The sequence below is a fragment of the Pseudochaenichthys georgianus genome, unplaced genomic scaffold (genome assembly GCF_902827115.2).
Source record: "Pseudochaenichthys georgianus unplaced genomic scaffold, fPseGeo1.2 scaffold_455_arrow_ctg1, whole genome shotgun sequence".
Taxonomy (NCBI): domain Eukaryota; kingdom Metazoa; phylum Chordata; class Actinopteri; order Perciformes; family Channichthyidae; genus Pseudochaenichthys; species Pseudochaenichthys georgianus.
In genome coordinates, this window is record NW_027263020.1 from 22,477 (window position 1) to 46,807 (window position 24,331).

The following is a 24,331-nucleotide window of genomic DNA, read 5'->3' on the forward strand; positions in this document are numbered from 1 at the left end:
TTTTTCAAATGAGGGTGCATAACGACTCAACTGAGGGTGCAATGCACCCTTATGCACCCCCGTAGAACCGGGCCTGTGACGGAACCACGTGCACTCAGGCGCTCTGAAGCCACTCACCTGGCTGTTCAGCTGCTGACGGAACCACGTGCACTCAGGCACTCTGAAGCCACTCACCTGTCAGTTCAGCTGCTGACGGAAACACGTGCACTCAGGCACTCTGAAGCCACTCACCTGTCAGTTCAGCTGCTGACGGAGACACGCGCACTCAGGCGCTCTGAAGCCACTCACCTGTCTGTTCAGCTGCACTTGTATCTTGTTAACGAGCGAGCGGACCAGTAGTTACGCCGCCCGGAAAGATAAGTAGTCCCAGCCTTAATGTTGCGTAAAACATTTATTTCAATTTCAGAATGCTCAAATTAACATTTGTGCACTAACATAGGAACATGTATTATGCGTGTTCATGATCTTTACACGTGATTCTCCAACACAGGAACATGCGTGGCACTGAACAACACGACGAACATTAAAGCAGAAAAATTAACATCATCTTTTTTCAGTAGGTTTCTACACGTGCAGCTGGTGCACGTGCGCGCGCACACTTCACCAGCTGCCACTGCATGCCAAAGCAGCAACACACAGCACGACACTAACCACAGCTCTGTGTGCTCCCCAGGAGCCTCTCTCTCAGGCCCTTCAGAGGACAGGGTGCTTGTTACCGAGGCGGGGTGGGCTCTCGCAGCACCAGATGCCAGAGCAGTGGGGGTCCCCTTGTGGTCACCCCAACACAAACACACCGGTCGCTCCGCATTGGTTCATCAGCCCAGTCTCGCGGCTTGTCCTGTTATAGTCACGACATAAATGTAATCTTTTCATGTTTATTTTATTAGCTTTTCTTTTTAATGACTGATTTTAAACGCCATTTTCTTAATGTTTTTCATTGTTTGTAAAGCACTTTGAATTCCCTTGTGTTGAAACGTGCTGTATAAATAAACTTGCCTTATCTGTTGATTCGTGTTCACCAACACGATTCCCCCTTTTCTTCGTGTCGCACAGAACGATTTGAAAGCCATGTATTTCTGTTGGTAGTGTGTTTCGTGCCTGCGTCTTCTTGTCCGCTCGGGTCCTGGAAGACCGGAAGCTGGGGTTCATAAAAACATGTTCTTACTCAATATCAAGATTATTGTTTTTATTTTAAATCGTATAATGTCAGACTTTATTTTGTCGTCCGTGAAGAAAATAAATGTCTCAGAGCCTCAGAATACTGACACCTGTATTTTATCAATCTTTTTTTCCTTCTAATTTGTTATTATTTGGTGCAGGCACGAAACACACTACCAATATAAATACATTGCTTTTATAATCGTTCTGCAGTGGCGTCTAAGATATTCTAAAAAATTATATTTGAAAACACACAAAAAAAAAAAATATATATATTATTTTTCATATCTTTTTTGTTGTTACATTTTTCATTAATTTTACCAAAATAACTTAATTTAATTGTATTTAAAATAATATTTCCAAAGAAATAAATCCTTCGAATCTGCCTGTTCAGTTTCTGTTGGAATGTGAAGGGTTAAATGCCGTCTCTGCGAGTTACTGTGAAGACGGGAGAGCTCGTTGGTCCCTCTCTCCATGCACAGAGGGCCAGCTACAGTAACTCAACGAGAGAGTAATGTCAAATGACCGTACAATTGACCAATCATATCTTCCCTCTAAATGGGCGGGCTTTATTTTCGCGGACTTTATGACAAGTTCCGCCCGCTGTGAGGTCTACGCAAGGGGTGCAGTGACGCGTCCTAAAACCCGGAAGTAAGCTGCTGGTTCCCTCGACAGAAAGCAACGGGATTTCTCCAGAGGATTTTGGAAAATAGCTGGAAATAAGGTCTGTGGAAAACGAACCTGTTAGATAAATGCACGTTGTGTTCAGACAGATAATATCCACATGTCTACCCTACTTTATCATTTTCGAATCATAAATCGAATCGATAGATTTATGATCGATAGATTTATGATTAGCATAAGTTCGTTCATGATGGCTCACTTCAGTGATAGTGAGGACATCGGTCAGAGGGCCTAGGTATAAAAGTCACGGCTCGCCACTGTCGTTCTGTGTGACACGAAGAAAATGGGGAAATCGTGTTGGTGAACACGAATCAATAGATTCATTTTGTGACTATAACACGAAATGCCGTGAGACCGGGCTGGATTCAAAGTATCGTTGATGCAACAGAGTTTCCGACGAAAAAGAACATGCGTACAATCCAGCATGGATGTAAGTCTACCTGCACCACCTGCTCTGGATGAGCGGGACACACAAAGGGTTTCTGGTTCTCATCAGTTACTGGCAAATTAAGAATCCAAAAGGTTTGTTCAAAATGTTCTGTCATTGTTAAAGTCAGGAGTCCAATCACTTTGTTCTGTCCCCTGCAGGAGTCATGTCCCACTTCATGTCCCACTTCATGTCCACCTATCACTCATTCTCCCAATCCAACACGAACCAGCACAGAACACGCGTGGGAGCAGGATCACTGGATGATGTCGCTGATCGTCGATGCAACAAAGAACATGAAGAAATGTAAAATATCTCCGTCTCTAAGCGTACGATCCAAGATAAAGGAGACTTGAGTCTCTCGTAGTGACCGACTGCTGGTTTTGAGTTGATGTACGAGCGGCCGTGCTCGCTCACAAACCACTTCAGCACCAGCAGTGTCCGGCAGAGCGCCTTCGCCCTGCTCGCTCTCCAATGCTCCGGTGTGTGCCGCGGTACCAAAGGTCACAGAGGCCATCAGGAGGACATCGTCCACAGAAAGCAGATCCCGAGGCCAGTCTACTTCTCTCCCAAAAGACATTGAATCAATACATTTCATACAAGAGACGCCGCGTGGTGCACAGTGCGATCGGTTTCAGACACAAACAACAACACAGCAGATTTGAGTTTTGAGTTTAAATGAGTGAGATACCGTGTTCAGGACAAGGACACCTGTCTCCGGAGGACACCTGTCTCCGGAGTCCTTCACTGGTATACTCGTTGCTATGCTACGTAGCTTTCACTAATGGTCGCTGGATAAACGACGTCTTTTAGAGTAGAAATAGACATGGCGGTGAAAGCCTGACTTCCTGTTGAGAGCAGTGACACCAGCCGCAGACCGGGTCGGCAGAGGACACGACCACGGGACCTTTGAGTGGACCTGGTGAACTCGGAGACTCTCAGAGCAACAGACAAACATTGACTGAGGACAAATGTCCCCTGAGAGGGAGATCTTTTGGTGTGCAGCCATGTGGGTCGTTTTCTAACTGCCAAGCATTCTATTCACTTCCTCTGTACCCCCCCGACGGTCCCAGTCGGTCTGCGAGTTCTTGGGTGGGAACCAGGACTTGCTGATGAAGAGGTTTCTCTGCGTCTCGCCTTCTGCTCTCTGGGGATCGATGTCTCTGAGTGGAAGAAGATGCTTCGTGGACTCCTCACTGAGCCCAGGAACAGAGAGTCAAGCTGCCCCAGCTGTGCTAAGCATGCTTCCTTAAGGACTCCGCAGAGACCTTCCCCTGCAGATGAACACCTCTGCCATGTGGCCGCAGAAGGTGCGTTCAGGTCCCCGTGATGTGTGAGCTAGTGTTTCCAAGAGGCACTTTTTGTTTGGTTGCCAAGTTTGAGGATGACGATGATGAAGTCCGGCTGGTGCGATCGTGAACTCCTCGAGACGAAGGACGTCTTGACTCACAGAGCCACTTCCTGTCTGTTGGTGTTCCCATTGGTTGCCAGGGCGATGATGGCGGTGGTGGGAAGGGTTTTCTTGATGGACGTGAGGCGGATGTGCGAGGTGCTGTGCATGTAGCTGGCCTGGCGCTCGGGGCGGGGACTTCGCCCACATTGCAGCTGGCTGGAGAGGAAGAGGAGGAGGAAGAAGAAGAGGTTAAAGGTCACCGATTCTGTAAAATCCACTTCTGCATGTCTCTTCTACATCAACATGTGTCCCCTCTTCTACATCAACATGTGTCCCCTCTTCTACATCAACATATGTCCCCTCTTCTACATCAACATGTGTCCCCTCTTCTACATCAACATGTGTCCCCTTTTCTACATCAACATATGTCCCTTCTTCTACATCAACATATGTCCCCTCTTCTACATCAACATGTGTCCCCTCTTCTACATCAACATGTGTCCCCTTTTCTACATCAACATATGTCCCTTCTTCTACATCAACATATGTCCCTTCTTCTACATCAACATATGTCCCTTCTTCTACATCAATATATGTCCCCTCTTCTACATCAACACGTGTCCCCTCTTCTACATCAACACGTGTCCCCTCTTCTACATCAACATGTGTCCCCTCTTCTACATCAACACGTGTCCCCTCTTCTACATCAACATGTGTCCCCTCTTCTTCATGTCTCTTCTACATCAACATGTGTCCCCTCTTCTTCATGTCTCTTCTACATCAACATATGTCCCCTCTTCCACATCAACACGTGTCCCCTCTTCTACATCAACATGTGTCCCCTCTTCTACATCAACATGTGTCCCCTCTTCTACATCAACACGTGTCCCCTCTTCTACATCAACATGTGTCCCCTCTTCTACATCAACATGTGTCCCCTCTTCTACATCAACATATGTCCCTTCTTCTACATCAACATATGTCCCTTCTTCTACATCAACATGTGTCCCCTCTTCTACATCAACACGTGTCCCCTCTTCTACATCAACACGTGTCCCCTCTTCTACATCAACACGTGTCCCCTCTTCTACATCAACATGTGTCCCCTCTTCTTCATGTCTCTTCTACATCAACATGTGTCCCCTCTTCTTCATGTCTCTTCCACATCAACACGTGTCCCCTCTTCTACATCAACATGTGTCCCCTCCTCTACATCAACATGTGTCCCCTCTTCTACATCAACACGTGTCCCCTCTTCTACATCAACATGTGTCCCCTCTTCTACATCAACATGTGTCCCCTCTTCTACATCAACACGTGTCCCCTCTTCTACATCAACATGTGTCCCCTCTTCTACATCAACATGTGTCCCCTCTTCTACATCAACACGTGTCCCCTCTTCTACATCAACATATGTCCCTTCTTCTACATCAACATGTGTCCCCTCTTCTACATCAACATGTGTCCCCTCTTCTACATCAACACGTGTCCCCTCTTCTACATCAACATGTGTCCCCTCTTCTACATCAACAAGTGTCCCCTCTTCTACATCAACATGTGTCCCCTCTTCTACATCAACACGTGTCCCCTCTTCTACATCAACATGTGTCCCCTCTTCTACATCAACAAGTGTCCCCTCTTCTACATCAACATGTGTCCCCTCTTCTACATCAACACGTGTCCCCTCTTCTACATCAACACGTGTCCACTCTGTGTAAAGAGACTCTCTCTTCACACAGAGGGGACACATGTCTCTTTTACATCAACATGTGTCCCCAGGGCCGCCTTAATGCACGGGCTGACCTGGGCTGAAGCCTACGGAGATCGGGGGCCTATCATGAGCTAATAAAAAAATAAAAAAATATTTCGGGTGTTTTATTTTTATTTTAAATAAACAAAGTCTTGGCTTTCAGAATATGACACTTTTATTTCCAAAATCTCACTAGGAATAAATGTGTGAAGCTTGTGAAGGGACGAAGACAGCTCTCACTCTCCACTCTGCTGTTCCTCAGCGCCGCCCCCCCTCCCTCCGGCTGACATGATGAATGTCAGCGTATAGTAATCATAGATAACACGTTACAGTTTGTTTTCATCTGGTTTCAAATAAACAGAGTCTTGGCTTTCAGAATATTCTTCTTCATGTCTCTTCTACATCAACATGTGTCCCCTCTTCTTCATGTCTCTTCTACATCAACATGTGTCCCCTCTTCTCCATGTCTCTTCTACATCAACATGTGTCCCCTCTTCTCCATGTCTCTTCTACATCAACATGTGTCCCCTCTTCTCCATGTCTCTTCTACATCAACATGTGTCCCCTCTTCTCCATGTCTCTTCTACATCAACATGTGTCCCCTCTTCTTCATGTCTCTTCTACATCAACATGTGTCCCATCTTCTTCATGTCTCTTCTACATCAACATGTGTCCCCTCTTCTCCATGTCTCTTCTACATCAACATGTGTCCCCTCTTCTCCATGTCTCTTCTACATCAGCACGTGTCCCCTCTTCCTCATGTCTCTTCTACATCAACACGTGTCCCCTTTTCTTCATGTCTCTTCTACATCAACATGTGTCCCATCTTCTTCATGTCTCTTCTACATCAACATGTGTCCCCTCTTCTCCATGTCTCTTCTACATCAGCACGTGTCCCCTCTTCCTCATGTCTCTTCTACATCAACACGTGTCCCCTCTTCTTCATGTCTCTTCTACATCAACATGTGTCCCATCTTCTTCATGTCTCTTCTACATCAACATGTGTCCCCTCTTCTTCATGTCTCTTCTACATCAACATGTGTCCCCTCTTCTTCATGTCTCTTCTACATCAACATGTGTCCCCTCTTCTCCATGTCTCTTCTACATCAACATGTGTCCCCTCTTCTCCATGTCTCTTCTACATCAACATGTGTCCCCTCTTCTCCATGTCTCCTCTACATCAACATGTGTCCCCTCTTCTTCGTGTCTCTTCTACATCAACATGTGTCCCCTCTTCTACATCAACATGTGTCCCCTCTTCTCCATGTCTCTTCTACATCAACATGTGTACCCTCTTCTCCATGTCTCTTCTACATCAACATGTGTCCCCTCTTCTCCATGTCTCTTCTACATCAACATGTGTCCCCTCTTCTTCATGTCTCTCCTACATCAACATGTGTCCCCTCTTCTCCATGTCTCTTCTACATCAACATGTGTCCCCTCTTCTCCATGTCTCTTCTACATCAACATGTGTCCCCTCTTATTCATGTATCTTCTACATCAACATGTGTCCCCTCTTCTTCATGTCTCTTCTACATCAACATGTGTCCCCTCTTCTTCATGTCTCTTCTACATCAACATGTGTCCCCTCTTCTTCATGTCTCTTCTACATCAACATGTGTCCCCTCTTCTTCGTGTCTCTTCTACATCAACATGTGTCCCCTCTTCTCCGTGTCTCTCCTACATCAACATGTGTCCCCTCTTCTTCATGTCTCTTCTACATCAACATGTGTCCCCTCTTCTTCATGTCTCTTCTACATCAACATGTGTCCCCTCTTCTCCGTGTCTCTTCTACATCAACATGTGTCCCCTCTTCTTCATGTCTCTTCTACATCAACATGTGTCCAAAGTCTCCGTAGAAATGCTGCACAGCGACTCAAAGCGAGAGAGGAGAGAGAGCAGGAAACCAAATGTTCTTTTTTTCCACTTTCCTTTGTCTAACGCGAGTCCTTCTTTTCAATCAAGCATGGATTCACTTTGTTCCAATACTTTGGTTCTTCAAAGGAAATGAGTTTGAAATGCGGGGCATCGGAAAATAATTGTAATTACATTTTTTATTTATTTTTTATTTATTTTTTATTTTTAAAACAAATGTAACATTGTTTCGACAGTCCTTATTTTGGCTTTGTTGAGGACGAGACGAGATGAGGACGAAGCCAGAGACGAGATGAGACAGAGAGAGCGCTCACCTGGGACACTTTCTAGTCCAATGTCTCGTCAGCATGTGTCTCTCCACCATGAGACACAGTCCCTTCAGAAGTGTCCCTGCAGTGAGATATGGGCTCTTGTTTTTAGACGATGTTCTTTACGTGTTTATTAGAAAATCACCAGCTGCCGTCAGAACGCAGAACCCCTTTGAGCTCATTTTGTAGCAGCATTTCCTGATTCTGGGGAAATCTACACTGAACAAAAAAATAAACGCAACACTTTTGTTTTTGCTCCCATGTTTCATGAGATGAACTCAAAGATCTAAAACATTTTCTATAAACACAAAATAACCATTTCTCTTGAATATCGTTCACAAATCTGAAACAATGTGTGATCGTGAGCACTTCTGCTTTGCCGAGATAATCCACCCCACCTCACAGGTGTGGCATATCAAGATGCTGATTAGACAGCATGATTATTGCACAGGTGGGCCTTAGGCTGGCCACAATAAAAGGCCACTCTGAAACGTGCAGTTTTGCTTTATTGGGGGGGTCTGGGGGGGTCCGAAAACCAGGCAGTATCTGGTGTGAGGGGTAGGGTTAGGATTAGGGTTAGGATTAGGGTTAGGGGTAGGGGTAGGATTAGTAGTAGGGTTAGGGGTAGGGTAATGATGTGAATCCAGTGGCCCGTGGTGGTGGTGGTGGTGGTGGGGTTATGGTATGGGCAGGCATATGTAATGGACGACGAACACAGGCTGCTCGATTCACAACATTACCCTACCCCTACCCCTCACACCAGATACTGACTGGTTTCCCAGACCCCCCCAATAAAGCAAAACTGCACGTTTCAGAGTGGCCTTTTATTGTGGCCAGCCTAAGGCACACCTGTGCAATAATCATGCTGTCTAATCAGCATCTTGATATGCCACGCCTGAGAGGTGGGATGGATTATCTCGGCGAAGGAGAAGTGCTCACTATCACACATTCTTTCAGATTTGTGAACAATATTTGAGAGAAATGGTTATTTTGTGTTTATAGAACATGTTTGAGATCTTTGAGTTCATCTCATGAGAAATGGGAGCAAATTTTTGTTCAGTGCAGGTCAAAATGAGTTCTGCTGATAATTACAAGATGTGATTTATCTAAATATCCCTTCTTAGTTCAAGAAGTCTCACCAAGCTAATGCTCACTTGTTCTATTGGCAGATGTGTGTTCTTATTTCAAGGAAGTGGTCTTTGCAGCAAGCTCCCAAAGACTCAATAAAAACCGTTAAAGGGGAAAAGGTGAAGGAGTAACTTCCCTCACATTTGAATATTAACATTTGTCCTCGTGAATAATGAGAAATAACCCGAGGACAGGGGAGTCATGGCGCCTGCTTCCTTCCCAGATGTCTCTCTGCTGTCGGGATGAACCCAAAGCTCCCCTAAAGAAAGCCCGTCTCATGCGGCAGGTTCGGGAGGAAGTGTGAGTTCTGAAGGGGCTTTCCATCGTGCGGAGGGAATCGTAATGTTTAGTGGAAGCGGGAGACCTCAGAAGGAGGTTTAGAAAAACACGAAGCCATGATTACTCCATCATCGTCGGGTTTACGGAGAAAATGGAAGTACTGTACTCAACGTCTGTTCCTATCAATCTCTTTCAGACAAATGTTCAGCCTGCCGGGAACCGTTTTGATTAGTCTGCTGTCGCCATGTCTGCACGCAGCCGTCCGCCGCCAGCCTGAGGACAGCCATTTATTCCACTGTATGTATTTTATAGTTTCAATCAGTCGAGAAACACAGAACTGATGAAGCAATAACCCGATGCATATCGATGAAAGTGGATGCATAGCACACACAACTTACTAAATCTAAAAATGAGTTTATTATATTCAGAACTTGGGATCATATCCAGATCTGTAAAGTGCTGTAAATATGTAACATCGAAGTCGTATTTGTATTTCATATATTTGTATATTTTTGAAGCTGATTGACTTCAAGTATGAGTTTGTGTACGGGCAGAGCGGCGGTCTTTGTGTTATCATTTCTAATCATTGACTTCATCAGGATCTGTATGGGTTTGTTAAAGAACCATTATTTAAAGGTCCCCTATAATGGGGGGCTTTTAAATAATTATTTTGTCAGTTTCAAATCTTGTTTTTTCAGGTTTCGCATTTTTTGTCTGAAAGCGGGGGAAAAAAAATCTGAAAGTGAAAAAAAATGTGAAACCTGAAAAAACAAGATTTGAAACTGAAAAGATGATGAATCTGAAAACGTAAAATCTGCAACGGAAACAAATAATATTCAACCTGAACAAGTATTTCAAATATTAGTTTGAATACATCATGTTGCATCAGCTCTGCTCTGACTCGGTGCCCCACCTGTTGAAGTGCCGCCTGAAGCTCTCGCTGAGCAGGTAGAGGGCGAAGGGGTTGACGCAGGACGAGGAGAAGCTGAGGACTCTGGAGAGCAGCGTGACGACCATGTGCGCCACGGACAGGTCCATCTGCTGGTAGTGGAACGAGCGGTACATGTAGAGAACGTGGTTGGGGAACCAGCAGAGGGCGAACAGGCCCACGAACACCAGCACGATCTTCGCCAGGCGCTTCCTCGTGTCCATCTGCACCAAACAAAGAGAAGAGTCAGAGGGGGGGACACAGATGAATGTTTATGGACGTTCTTTACAGAGTTCGGTTTGTTCCTTTCAATTAGTTGTGTTTCAAGGCCCGGGGGCCACATTCGGCCCGCGACTTCATTTTATGTGGCCCCACAAGAGCTTGCAAAGAATATAATATGTTTATTATACGGTTACATGCTACAGAAGCACGTTGCCCATAAACTACATGTCCCACAATGCATCCCATATGACTTTTTTCTCAGAATTTGCCTTTTTTTCTTCAAAATATGCATTTTTTCATAGAATTCCTTTTTCTCAGAATTAGATTTTTATTTCAAAATGTCACTTCTATTTATTTTTTCTCCAGAATTTGGCTTTTCTTTTTAAATCATTTTGGGACATACGCACTGAAGAGACTTCTGCTTTCAGACGTAGTTAATTATGAAGTTATTACCCTATCCGATAATAATCCAATGAGAGGCAATGATGTAATATAATACATTATTTTATATATATATGTATTTTTATATAGTCTTAAACAACCGGCCCTTTGAGTGCAACCGTAATGCTGATGTGGCCCGCGATGAAATGGAGTTTGACACCCCTGGTCTAGTCGTTCATTGAATCCCATGTGTCTCGTTGCTGACACCGAACGCCTCTCGCTGCGGCAGAACGTTGACTCTTAAAAACTAAATACACGCTTTGAAAGATATTCCCCGTCGTATACCAACGTTAGTTTCAGGAGACACGGCTGATGCTAACAGATCTGGACACAACATGGCTGATCCTGGAGCTGCAGAAGCCTCGAGGGAAGAGAAGATGAAGCGGTCTAGTTGGAAGGCATGCGGGTGGAAAGCAGCACCAGAGCACACGGTGTGGGGTCGCCGAGAGCACGATGCAACGCACAGGAACACACGCGGGTTAAAAGCAGTCCTTCTCCACGTGTCTAAAGGCGTGCCATGTGATCAGGCCGGAGACGTGGTCCGCCGGGAGGAGGACGCTAAAAGCCTCGTGGCGGAATGGACACACGGGGGAGATGGATGTGAAGTCGTGTTTTAAAAGGAGAGCTTTGGTTTGACCTCGTCAGGCGGACGCTCGGAGGCTCGGAGACGAACGCAGAAGGTCAGTTGTGTCTCTCGTGTGCTCGGGTCGCCCGGCGGGAAGATGTCAGCCGTGTTTCCCAGAGAGCTTTCAGTGGTCCTGCAGACCTGCTGAACCCCTCAGGGGTCAAGGGTCAAGGCGTCATGCTCGATGTGCATCAGCTCCGAAAGGTCACTGGAAACCTGAGGTCACAGGCTCCTCCCACAGAACACAATGCAGCGCGTGGACCAGTGCGAGTAAATACAAGAGAAGAGAAGAGAACTAGGAGTGTCCCCTGGTCTCCAGCTGTGTGCGTCACTCTTTAGTGTCCCCTGGTCTCCCAGCTGTGCGCGTCACTCTTTAGTGTCCCCTGGTCTCCAGCTGTGTGCGTCACTCTTTAGTGTCCCCTGGTCTCCAGCTGTGTGCGTCACTCTTTAGTGTCCCCTGGTCTCCCAGCTGTGTGCGTCACTCTTTAGTGTCCCCTGGTCTCCCAGCTGTGTGCGTCACTCTTTAGTGTCCCCTGGTCTCCAGCTGTGTGCGTCACTCTTTAGTGTCCCCTGGTCTCCCAGCTGTGTGCGTCACTCTTTAGTGTCCCCTGGTCTCCCAGCTGTGTGCGTCACTCTTTAGTGTCCCCTGGTCTCCCAGCTGTGTGCGTCACTCTTTAGTGTCCCCTGGTCTCCAGCTGTGTGCGTCACTCTTTAGTGTCCCCTGGTCTCCAGTTGTGTGCGTCACTCTTTAGTGTCACCTGGTCTCCCAGCTTTGTGCGTCAATCTTTAGTGTCCCCTAGTCTCCCAGCTGTGTGTGTCACTCTTTAGTGTCCCCTGGTCTCCAGCTGTGTGCGTCACTCTTTAGTGTCCCCTGGTCTCCAGCTGTGTGCGTCACTCTTTAGTGTCCCCTGGTCTCCCAGCTGTGTGCGTCACTCTTTAATGTCCCCTGGTCTCCCAGCTGTGTGCATCACTCTTTAGTGTCCCCTGGTCTCCCAGCTGTGTGCGTCACTCTTTAGTGTCCCCTAGTCTCCCAGCTGTGTGCATCACTCTTTAGTGTCCCCTGGTCTCCCAGCTGTGTGCGTCACTCTTTAGTGTCCCCTGGTCTCCCAGCTGTGTGCGTCACTCTTTAGTGTCCCCTGGTCTCCCAGCTGTGTGCGTCACTCTTTAATGTCCCCTGGTCTCCCAGCTGTGTGCATCACTCTTTAGTGTCCCCTGGTCTCCCAGCTGTGTGCGTCACTCTTTAGTGTCCCCTAGTCTCCCAGCTGTGTGCATCACTCTTTAGTGTCCCCTGGTCTCCCAGCTGTGTGCGTCACTCTTTAGTGTCCCCTGGTCTCCCAGCTGTGTGCGTCACTCTTTAGTGTCCCCTGGTCTCCCAGCTGTGTGCGTCACTCTTTAGTGTCCCCTGGTCTCCAGCTGTGTGCGTCACTCTTTAGTGTCCCCTGGTCTCCAGTTGTGTGCGTCACTCTTTAGTGTCCCCTGGTCTCCCAGCTTTGTGCGTCAATCTTTAGTGTCCCCTAGTCTCCCAGCTGTGTGCGTCACTCTTTAGTGTCCCCTGGTCTCCAGCTGTGTGCGTCACTCTTTAGTGTCCCCTGGTCTCCCAGCTGTGTGCGTCACTCTTTAGTGTCCCCTGGTCTCCCAGCTGTGTGCGTCACTCTTTAGTGTCCCCTGGTCTCCCAGCTGTGTGCGTCACTCTTTAGTGTCCCCTGGTCTCCAGCTGTGTGCGTCACTCTTTAGTGTCCCCTGGTCTCCAGCTGTGTGCGTCACTCTTTAGTGTCCCCTGGTCTCCAGCTGTGTGCGTCACTCTTTAGTGTCCCCTGGTCTCCCAGCTGTGTGCGTCACTCTTTAATGTCCCCTGGTCTCCCAGCTGTGTGCATCACTCTTTAGTGTCCCCTGGTCTCCCAGCTGTGTGCGTCACTCTTTAGTGTCCCCTAGTCTCCCAGCTGTGTGCATCACTCTTCAGTGTCCCCTGGTCTCCCAGCTGTGTGCGTCACTCGTTAGTGTCCCCTGGTCTCCCAGCTGTGTGCGTCACTCTTTAATGTCCCCTGGTCTCCCAGCTGTGTGCGTCACTCTTTAGTGTCCCCTGGTCTCCAGCTGTGTGCATCACTCTTTAGTGTCCCCTGGTCTCCCACCTGTGTGCGTCACTCTTTAGTGTCCCCTGGTCTCCCAGCTGTGTGCGTCACTCTTTAGTGTCCCCTGGTCTCCAGCTGTGTGCGTCACTCTTTAGTGTCCCCTGGTCTCCCAGCTGTGTGCCTCACTCTTTAGTGTCCCCTGGTCTCCAGCTGTGTGCGTCACTCTTTAGTGTCCCCTGGTCTCCAGCTGTGTGCGTCACTCTTTAGTGTCCCCTGGTCTCCCAGCTGTGTGCGTCACTCTTTAGTGTCCCCTGGTCTCCCAGCTGTGTGCGTCACTCTTTAGTGTCCCCTGGTCTCCCAGCTGTGTGCGTCACTCTTTAGTGTCCCCTGGTGTGTATACAGTAAAATCGAACGGACTTCTTTGTGCAGATGTGAGCGTCCTTAACAACGGTCAATAAATCCTTGACAGCGGTCTGTCTGTTCTAGATTAACAACGTGTCACGTGTTCTGAATTGACCAATCAGAATCGAGTATTCAACTAAACCATGTAATAAATACAGTTAAATAGCAATAGAATACAAATGAAATAAAGCAGTAATACACATGGAAATAGAATGAATGAATGAATAGTGCTGGACAGCGGTATCATACTTTACCACCTCTGCGTTTCTATTGATTCCTCTTTGTCTCGTTCTTTAAAGTCGGGAGTGTTACGTCGGATCCACGACGCCATCATGCACCACCATCAAACGGGATTTTAATCCACTCCTTTGAACTCCTAACGTTTGAAATGATAACGAAGGCTTCTTCAAAGCCTCGACTTTATTGGAAACAGATGAAACATGATCCACTCGTGAAAAGAGAGTCTGCGTTAGAAGAGAGATGTATCTGTGATGCGTTCACTGACCCTGACCCTACAGGGTATACTCTGTGATGCGTTCACTGACCCTGACCCTATAGGGTATACAGAACGGGGCCTGTTTACGGTGATCATCGGTAGAGACATCTTTTTAATGCTGGGATTGATTTTAAGGCATGCATATTTTATATTTCTTCTAAGGCCCCGGCCACACGAGGACGAAAACGGTCGTTTGCGTTACTGTTTAGTGTCATATAGACCGTTGGGCCGCACGAGGACGACCGAATACGCCACTAAACGACTACGGAAACGATAACGGGTCCCAAGGTGGATAGAATGGCATACGCAACGCTCTGGGGGGTCCAACGGCTCCGTGTGTGCGCCCTATACGGTCATGTTCTGATGATGATGAGGCAATAGCCCCGCCTCTCCCCACCTCTGCTGCTCACCCCGCGTCAAAGTAAACTGCACCCTGAATTCAGATCATTATCTTTCTCTCGATATGGACCTAAACGCGAGTGAAGTCTAATCTAACAGGACGGAGACACCTCTCAAACTAAACTAGTTATAAATATGTTTATTTTTACTGTCGGCCGGGTCACTCGTTACTGTACCAGCTGCTGCATGAGACAGACACTGACGCTGTCCGAAGAGAAAGAAAGAGAGGCTCCGTGTATTTTATCATTATATTATATAGAGTCGTTATTCATTTGTTTTAAAGCTCAATAAATAACAAAGAAGACCTTTGACCGGAAGATTTAAACTTTAAAACACGTTGACTGGAGAAAAACTCTGCCCGGTTCCCTCGGCCCCCACCGCGGAGAATAAACAGAAGGGCAACCATGACAACCTTCTTCTTCTGCTTTTGTGGAGAAAGTTACATCGCCACTACAGGCTCGGCATATGTACTGCAGCTTCTACAGCGGTTGGAGCTAAACGGAGCGGTCTCGTGTGGACGGAAGCTTTTTTGCGATTGCGTTAATCCTATGCGTTTAGCCGTTTTCGTCCTCGTGTGGCCGGGGCATAGACAAAGATGATCAGCCGCAGAGAGGTGAAACACACCGGTGATGCGTTCAGTGATTAAAGTGAATGGGAGGGTGAAGTGTGTTCTGGGAAATGTCTTTGTCATGGCAAGAAGATGTTAAGTGTGTGTGAGGGTGTGATAAGGAGCAGGGACGTGCACAGACATTTGGAGGGGCTATTGCTCTAAACTACAAAAAGGGCCGCCCCCCCGAAAACGTAAGAACTTTTTTTATATAAAAAAAAAAAAAATGAAAACCAGGGGGAAAAATGTGCGGTCCATATCTCATTAACATATCTAATGTTAGTGACTATTAAAGATAACATGCGGACAATTCTGTTTGAATGTAGTTTGACCGTTGTAACTGCTGTGCCTTAAATAAACTCACTAATGAATTAAACCAGTTCAATACGCATTATTCTTATTCTTATCATTCTTTATGAGCGCAGTAACGGTAAGGTATCTAATTACTTATTTATTTAGTATTCCATAACTTAATAACAGAGATGGTCAAACTGAAGTAGAGACATGGCAGAAATCCTACACTGAAGCGGGACATTGAAGGGTTCTCTGAGAGAGGGCGATCAAGAGAAGAGAGAGAGGGAGTTTACGGAGCAGATGAAAAGACACAGAAAGACAGAAGCACAATAAGAAGTATATTTAGGTGTTTTTTTTGTAAATAACCGACGGTGTCACGAGGAAGTAAAGTCCCTGGTTTGTCCCCTACTCTAGCTGCCATGAGAACACTCAAAATCAATTTAACCATATTTAAAAACGGGACCATTTCCGGGGACAGATCGACCCGAGGATCGGCCACTAAAGCCAGGCAGGCACATGATCACCATAGCAACATGCGGCCGGACCGGACTCGGAGGGCTTCCCTTTGCTTTCAGCTGTCAGATTGTAAACAAAGTCACGTGACTGGGGGCAGGTGGCAGCGCTGACAAGGCGTGTTTTATCGCAGTGAGAATCTACAATACTAGTTGTGGGCTTATCATGTGTATTCGGCCACAACAGAAAAAAAGACTTCCGCTCTCTCCAGAGGAGCAGGTCAGCCAAAGAGTTCAAAAGGGCCGTTGCCCGGGCAACATTAGCCCGTACCTGATAAGGAGTGCTGCTGTGAGTCATGAACAAGTGAAGGTCAGCATACTTCAGGACGACAGGAGGAACATATAAAGACCATGTGACTCGCTGATGGGCTGTACACACCTCTGATTGGTGTGTGCGCGTGACACAGAGCCAGTGTGCTTGCCGAAGTGGAACCGCAGTGAAGAGGTAAAACGCTGAGTCATGTAACAGGCTTTTGGAATTGCTTTTGCACCACGCCATCAACGTAATAATGGGTCATTAAGTGTTCTAATTGATTGGCGGTCTGGAAGTGTCAGTCTTCCCAATCATTTAGTTCCACACAAAAGGATTCCCACACTTTGAGATTACCCCGAGGTTAAATAGTAATAAATGTGCTGATCCTCATTAGGTCGATGTTTGCAGTTCTATTGTTACCTGCGGATCTCATCCCAACCACGTCTTTCATCCTCGTGCTTTTCCAGATGTTCTTCGTGCTTTCAATTGAACACGGACGCTCAACCATCAGTGTAGCATGGGTGCAAGTATTGATACTCTGAATACTATGATTATAATACTAATTGTGAAGTGTGGAAATTGATGTGAAATATTGTACCGAAGAAGTGAGGCAGCATATTTTTGGTATGTTCATTTTAATGTCACCCATCTATAGGAGGTGTAGTGCATCATGTCATCTCTAATATATGTGTGGGTTTATACATTCCTGTGTGTTAATAGTTGAAGGAACAAAAAGTACATTTTTCCTCTCCAATATAGAGAGGTTTTTTATAGATTCCTGAAACAATGTTCCCTTTTTCTTAAAAGTAGATTAGCGCAATAGCCTTTTTCTTTGACTTTTTACCTGTTTATCAAAAGGGTGTTTTTAGGCTATTTTTGAAGAGGGAGATGCAGAATTAATTGTGAGTTCTGTTTTGAGAGAATAGATTACCCCTTTGAGTGTTTTTCTGGGTTAAACCATCGATAGGCTTTGCAAATTGCGAGGGACATTTCCCCAAATATAATGATGCGCATCCTGCAGGCCTTCCCAACACCTGTGGCTTTCATAGAGGGAAAACCTATGGACTATTGTGTGATAAGCTACATAATAAGAATGTGTTTTGCTTCAAACGGAAAACTGTTTGGTTCTCTGCTGCCCGCGCTGATTCCCTGTGAGACAGCGTTTTGGTATCTCCCAAATGAAACTCCACCCCTTCCTGTTTTGTGTGGGTATTGATAGCTTGTTTAGCTTGTTGTTCTCCCTCTCTTCTCGCGCGGCCCGGACCAGAAGGTCGGGGCAGCTCGTGAACAAGGCCAGGAGTAGGCATACTCCTGACATTACGCATATGATATGGCTTTGTATGGTAATGTATTATATTGTATTGCATTGTTACCTTTTATGATTAAAACAGATTTTTGTTTAACCCTCGTCCTGGTTGTTTTGAGTGTTCCTTCTTTTAAAGCCAGCTCATAGGAACGGCGCGGAGAAAGTACTACCTACTCCTTCAAAAGGAATACTGGGAGAATACACGCACATAAAACACACACACGCCATTTTTCCTTTTGAATTTGCAATAAGCGGAACCAGAGGAAATGAAAAAGTGTCGCTTTCCTTCACAGACATACATCTGAAAGGTTCTGAAAGGACCTCTTATCTCAATGTGAGCACACACACACACACACACACATACACACACAAACACACACAAACACAATTGTGTTGCTCGATGGTTTTGTTTGTTGTCTTTCCTTTTGTCGAGGTCTCGTGAATATACATGAAGTATTTTCAGTGTTTGTTTATCTGACGCATACAAACAGGAAGTGTGCTTTTGTATTTGTTGTTGCATTTTAGAATAGAAATGTACATTTTACAGTCTAGTATACTGACTATATTTAGTCAGCAGGATAATATCCACATTTTAACACCACATTATTATTTCTGAAGTAAATAGCTAATGTAACTTCACGTCACCACCGCTAAGCTAAAGGAGGCTAATGGGCTATAAAGGAACTACAGCACGGTCACGTGACTTCACGTCACCACCGCTAAGCTAAAGGAGGCTAATGGGCTATAAAGGAACTACAGCACGGTCACATGACTTCACGTCACCACCGCTAAGCTAAAGGAGGCTAATGTTGGGCTATAAAGGAACTACAGCACGGTCACGTGACTTCACGTCACCACCGCTAAGCTAAAGGAGGCTAATGGGCTATAAAGGAACTACAGCACGGTCACATGACTTCACGTCACCACCGCTAAGCTAAAGGAGGCTAATGTTGGGCTATAAAGGAACTACAGCACGGTCACATGACTTCACGTCACCACCGCTAAGCTAAAGGAGGCTAATGTTGGGCTATAAAGGAACTACAGCACGGTCACATGACTTCACGTCACCACCGCTAAGCTATAGGTGGCTAATGTTGGGCTATAAAGGAACTACAGCACGGTCACGTGACTTCACGTCCCCACCGCTAAGCTAAAGGAGGCTAATGTTGGGCTGTAAAGGAACTACAGCACGGTCACGTGACTTCACGTCCCCACCGCTAAGCTAAAGGTGGCTAATGTTGGGCTATAAAGGAAGTACAGCACGGTCACATGACTTCACGTCACCACCGCTAAGCTATAGGTGGCTAATGTTGGGCTATAAAGGAACTACAGCATGGTCACGTGACTTCACGTCCCCACCGCTAAGCTAAAGGAGGCTAATGTTGGGCTATAAAGGAACTACAGCACGGTCACATGACTTCACGTCACCACCACTAAGCTAAAGGTGGCTAATGTTGGGCTATAAAGGAACTACAGCACGGTCACATGACTTCACGTCGCCACCGCTAAGCTAAAGGAGGCTAATGTTGGGCTATAAAGGAACTACAGCACGGTCACGTGACTTCACGTCCCCACCGCTAAGCTAAAGGTGGCTAATGTTGGGCTGTAAAGGAACTACAGCACGGTCACATGACTTCACATCACCACCGCTAAGCTAAAGGAGGCTAATGTTGGGCTATAAAGGAACTACAGCACGGTCACATGACTTCACGTCACCACCGCTAAGCTAAAGGAGGCTAATGTTGGGCTATAAAGGAACTACAGCACGGTCACATGACTTCACGTCACCACCGCTAAGCTAAAGGAGGCTAATGTTGGGCTATAAAGGAACTACAGCACGGTCACATGACTTCACGTCACCACCGCTAAGCTAAAGGAGGCTAATGTTGGGCTATAAAGGAACTACAGCATGGTCACATGACTTCACGTCACCACCGCTAAGCTAAAGGTGGCTAATGTTGGGCTATAAAGGAACTACAGCACGGTCACATGACTTCACGTCACCACCGCTAAGCTAAAGGAGGCTAATGTTGGGCTATAAAGGAACTACAGCACGGTCACATGACTTCACGTCACCACCGCTAAGCTAAAGGTGGCTAATGTTGGGCTATAAAGGAACTACAGCACGGTCACGTGACTTCACGTCACCACCGCTAAGCTAAAGGTGGCTAATGTTGGGCTATAAAGGAACTACAGCACGGTCACGTGACTTCACGTCACCACCGCTAAGCTAAAGGTGGCTAATGTTGGGCTATAAAGGAACTACAGCACGGTCACATGACTTCACGTCACCACCGCTAAGCTAAAGGTGGCTAATGCTGGGCTATAAAGGAACTACAGCACGGTCACATGACTTCACGTCGCCACCGCTAAGCTAAAGGAGGCTAATGTTGGGCTATAAAGGAACTACAGCACGGTCACATGACTTCACGTCACCACCGCTAAGCTAAAGGTGGCTAATGCTGGGCTATAAAGGAACTACAGCACGGTCACATGACTTCACGTCGCCACCGCTAAGCTAAAGGTGGCTAATGGGCTATAAAGGAACTACAGCATTATTTAGCCTTGTTTGGCTGCTTGTCTACACTTTAAAGCCACTTGAAACCAGCCTGATGATTGTCTCTCTGTTAAATATTCCCAACCATCAGCTGCAGAGTGTCTGGTGCTCTTAAAGACATGTCAATGCATCTCTTCTGTTGGTTTATTCAACACACAAAGAGAGAGCCATTATGTCTAGCCTTGAGCCCTTCTCTCACAGGCTAATGCAATACCATGCTGCCTTAAGCTTATCATCGAAACCAACAAACAAACAGAAAGGAAAACAAACCGTGGAGCGAAGTTTAATCTGGAAATATGTGCACAAACAACAATAAGCAAAACAAATAAATGTCAGCGCCTCTCCAGCCGGCGTGTCAGGCTCCTGCTCCTTCATTCCTCATTGCACGTCTTCTGGAAAGACGAACCATGAAGGGATGTTATGATTCAGAGAAAGCCACGACCCGAGGCGCTTGCTCAGACTTCTCCAGTCAGATTGAAGTGGAATCTGATGTCCTTCAGACTGAACGCTCTGACAATAACAAGTCTTCAAAGCTCCGTCCCGCTACTGAAGGCTGCGTCAGAGTTCAGCTATATAACACAACATGTCAGTTAAAGAACACGTAGAAAAGGATCGCAATTCATTTGGAGAGTATGTGAACAAACGTGATTAACATTTCTGAAAAACAATATCAAAAGGTATGTGAAGAATATGTGTAAAACATATCCATTACATTTGCAAAAAGGTCTGAAAAGATGTCCAGAAATAAAGGAGATCAAGTTCAGGTTGATATTATTATGTAGTGTCTTAAAGAAGCTCAGCGCAAGTTCAGACAGGAAGACCTATCACTCCGTAGTGCTCGTCATGGCAATACTCCACTCCTCAGCCAACCTATCACGCCCCTCCATTCACAGGCCTAATGATCGCACCTGTTAATCCCTCTCTATGCCCCGTACGGCCAGGAAGGACGCCTGGGAGGCATCAGTACGTCTAAATTCCCAAATGTATTAACCTCTCATTTTCATCCATAGATTTCCACTGCATCCCACAAGGTAAGATGTCTTCACGTTCAGTACTTCATACTTCACTTCTTTTGGGGGTTCATCGGAAACGGTTCTTTCCCTTCCCGAATGATGTCCTACAAAACCTGGGCCTAGTCGCAAAACACATTTCATTCACTTGTTATAAACTGTCATCATTATGTTTCATTTATATAATGTGACCGATAATAAACATGTATTTCATACATCACGTCTCTCCTGATTGAAATGAAGCTGAGCGCAAGTTCAGGCAGGAAGACCTAACACTCCGTATTGCTCGTCATGGCAATACTCGCTCCCTCCACTGGATGACAGGGAGCGCCACTCCTTAGCCAACCTATCACGCCCCTCCATTCGCAAGCCTAATGATCGCACCTGTTAATCCCTCTATATATGCTCTCCCCTTTCCTATCAGCTGTCTTCCAGGTGTCAACGCGCAACCCTCCTCCACCCCTTCGCCTCCTGCTTCCAGCTCAGGGCCTCAAGGCTCAACCTCCTCCCGTCCACCCGGACCTAACCACATATCACCACCACCAGGTCTAGACCCGGGGGGGTTCATCGGAAACGGTTCTTCCCTTCCCGATTGATGTCCTACAAAACCTGGGCCGAATCGCCATTTCATTCACCTGCTATAAACTGTCATCATTATGTTTCATTTATATAATGTGACCGATAATAAATATGTACATCACGTCTCTCCTGATTGAAATATAAACCTGAACACGAACTGAACGGTCGTTTGAAAAGTCACGAGATAACAAAGAAATCTACAATCTATACGAGCTTTCTCCTATCGGTGATGAGCTGAGGCTTTCCCGCTCTGAGTGTGTGTGTGTGTGTGTGTGTGTGTGTGTGTGTGTGTCTGTGTGTGTGTGTGTGTGTGTGTGTGTGTGTGTGCGTGTGTGTGTGTGTGCGTGTGCGTGTGTCTGTGTGCGTGTGCGTGTGTCTGTGTGTGTGTGCGTTCTCCGGGAACGTAATGAACTGTCCGTCCTCTCAGATAAGACGTGTTGGTATTGCACCACAAGTCACACACAGATGGATTCGATGGAGATAGACCCAGAGGGGGGGAGGGGATGTTTGTAGAAATAACCCGTTGCCGCTCTATCAGAATCTCCCTGGTATAACTACTAGGTATCAAGAGGATAGGAAGAATTGACCAATAGTATTTGCTCGCTAACAGCTGATTTGTTTTAGCGAGATTTGCCGAAATGAATTCGTAGTAAAAAGGTGATTAATGTTCATGTGGACTGATTTCTGAATTGTTCTCAGGAAGACCAAGGAACTGGGATAAGGTTGAACTGGGAGAAGACGGACAGGACCTTAAAGCAGGAACTAACAGATATTAATTATAGATTATAACGCAGAAAGGAGAGAACCAAACCCAGGGATTAACCTGAGCGACTGAGGACAGATTGAGGACGAGCATGAAGGATGGTTCTTTAGGAAAACCATCCCAGGACCTCGTGAGGAATTGAAGGTCCTGTAAAATATTGTGTATCCAAAAAACATTTGTCCGCAGCCCTGATTTGTGTCGTCAACAATGGAAAGCCTCTTCCCTAAATGACTGCCAGCAAGTCGGAGAACAAGCCGTACTCAAGCTTGCTTTCTAACATGTTGTGGCCTAAGACAGGTGGTCTTCATACACAAGGCATAGTATCTACACCTAGACCTTTCAAGACCTGGGAAAAAGAAACGTGTAGTTGTTATTTTGTGTTCACAATCACGTGTCGGGTCGGTTTGGAGTGAAAGAGTGAACCGAAGGATCTGGATCCCGACTGAGTAGAAGTGATGGGGGGGGGGGTTAAAGGAGATACAAAAACTATCGGCACTTCTTCTCCTCCTCTCATTAGTACATGTTCAGCTTCCACTAGCGACTGCTTCTATTGATGCTTATCTTTCCTGCATGAACTAATATCCGTGCTTCAGACCATCGGAGAGTCTTCACGCCTCGCTGAGGTCTCCGACGGTTCACTGTTTGTTAGTCAGCGAGTCTCCATTAACCCCGAGATGCTGGAGGTCATCTCCTCCGCAGCGCTTCAGACCTGCAGAGGCTTTCCTGCAGGATTTATGAGTGCTCAGGATGACAGCGTAGGTTAATGGGCTCCACAGAGTCTGAGAAATGGAAAGCAAGTTATATTATAATCCAGCTGCAGCCAGTCTGAACCGTGACGCCATGAAGCCACGCGTACGGGCTCTTCGTGAGGCTTTCCAGGAAAGCATCGTTTGCTCAGCTCATCGGAAACAAGTCCGAGTCCAGTATGTTATTAATATGGAGATGACTAGTCTTTTAGAATAAGTCTAGTTTAAGTCACAAGTGTGGAAAAGTGAACATTTTGAAACTTGCAATATAGAAAAGTGAACAGTTCCAGAATGAGTTGAAATGTATTCAATCAATTCTTCAGGGACTCTTTGAAAATCTGAGTTTACCGTTTATTTGTCCGATTAATTATTTGTCTGGTTTCAGACAGAGGGTGAAAAGAGGTGCAGCAGCACAGGCAGTGTGAGAAAAAATAAAGAGAGAAGTCTCTTTAAAAAGCATAAGTCTTAAACTGCAACCATGTGGAGTTCCTCAGGGTGCTGTTCTCGGCCCATTGCCGTTTTTAATTTCCACCAACAATATTACAGTAGTAGAGGACTCTTTAAAGTAGAGGCACTACATACTGATATACACCTGAACATCAGCAGGAGAGGACTCTTTAAAGTAGAGACACTACATACTGATATACACCTGAACATCAGCAGGAGAGGACTCTTTAAAGTAGAGACACTACATACTGATATACACCTGAACATCAGCAGGAGAGGACTCTTTAAAGTAGAGACTCTACATACTGATATACACCTGAACATCAGCAGGAGAGGACTCTTTAAAGTAGAGACACTACATACTGATATACACCTGAACATCAGCAGGAGAGGACTCTTTAAAGTAGAGACTCTACATACTGATATACACCTGAACATCAGCAGGAGAGGACTCTTTAAAGTAGAGACACTACATACTGATACACACCTGAACATCAGCAGGAGAGGACTCTTTAAAGTAGAGGCACTACATACTGATGTACACCTGAACATCAGCAGGAGAGGACTCTTTAAAGTAGAGACACTACATACTGATATACACCTGAACATCAGCAGGAGAGGACTCTTTAAAGTAGAGACACTACATACTGATATACACCTGAACATCAGCAGG

The 24,331-nt window shown here is 46.1% G+C and overlaps 1 protein-coding gene across 1 annotated transcript in view; it reads right to left on the reverse strand.

Moving 5' to 3' along the window:
- Window positions 1–434: 434 nt before the first annotated feature.
- Window positions 435–24,331, reverse strand: part of nmbr (neuromedin B receptor) — a 52,202-nt gene continuing 28,305 nt past the window's right edge. The window contains exons 4-5 of the mRNA XM_034078648.2: window positions 9,916–10,154; window positions 435–3,878 (exon numbers count right to left, since the gene is read on the reverse strand). Of these exons, the coding sequence (XP_033934539.1) occupies window positions 3,716–3,878; window positions 9,916–10,154 (402 nt within the window). The 3' untranslated portion in view covers window positions 435–3,715. The remainder of the gene's footprint in view (window positions 3,879–9,915; window positions 10,155–24,331) is intronic.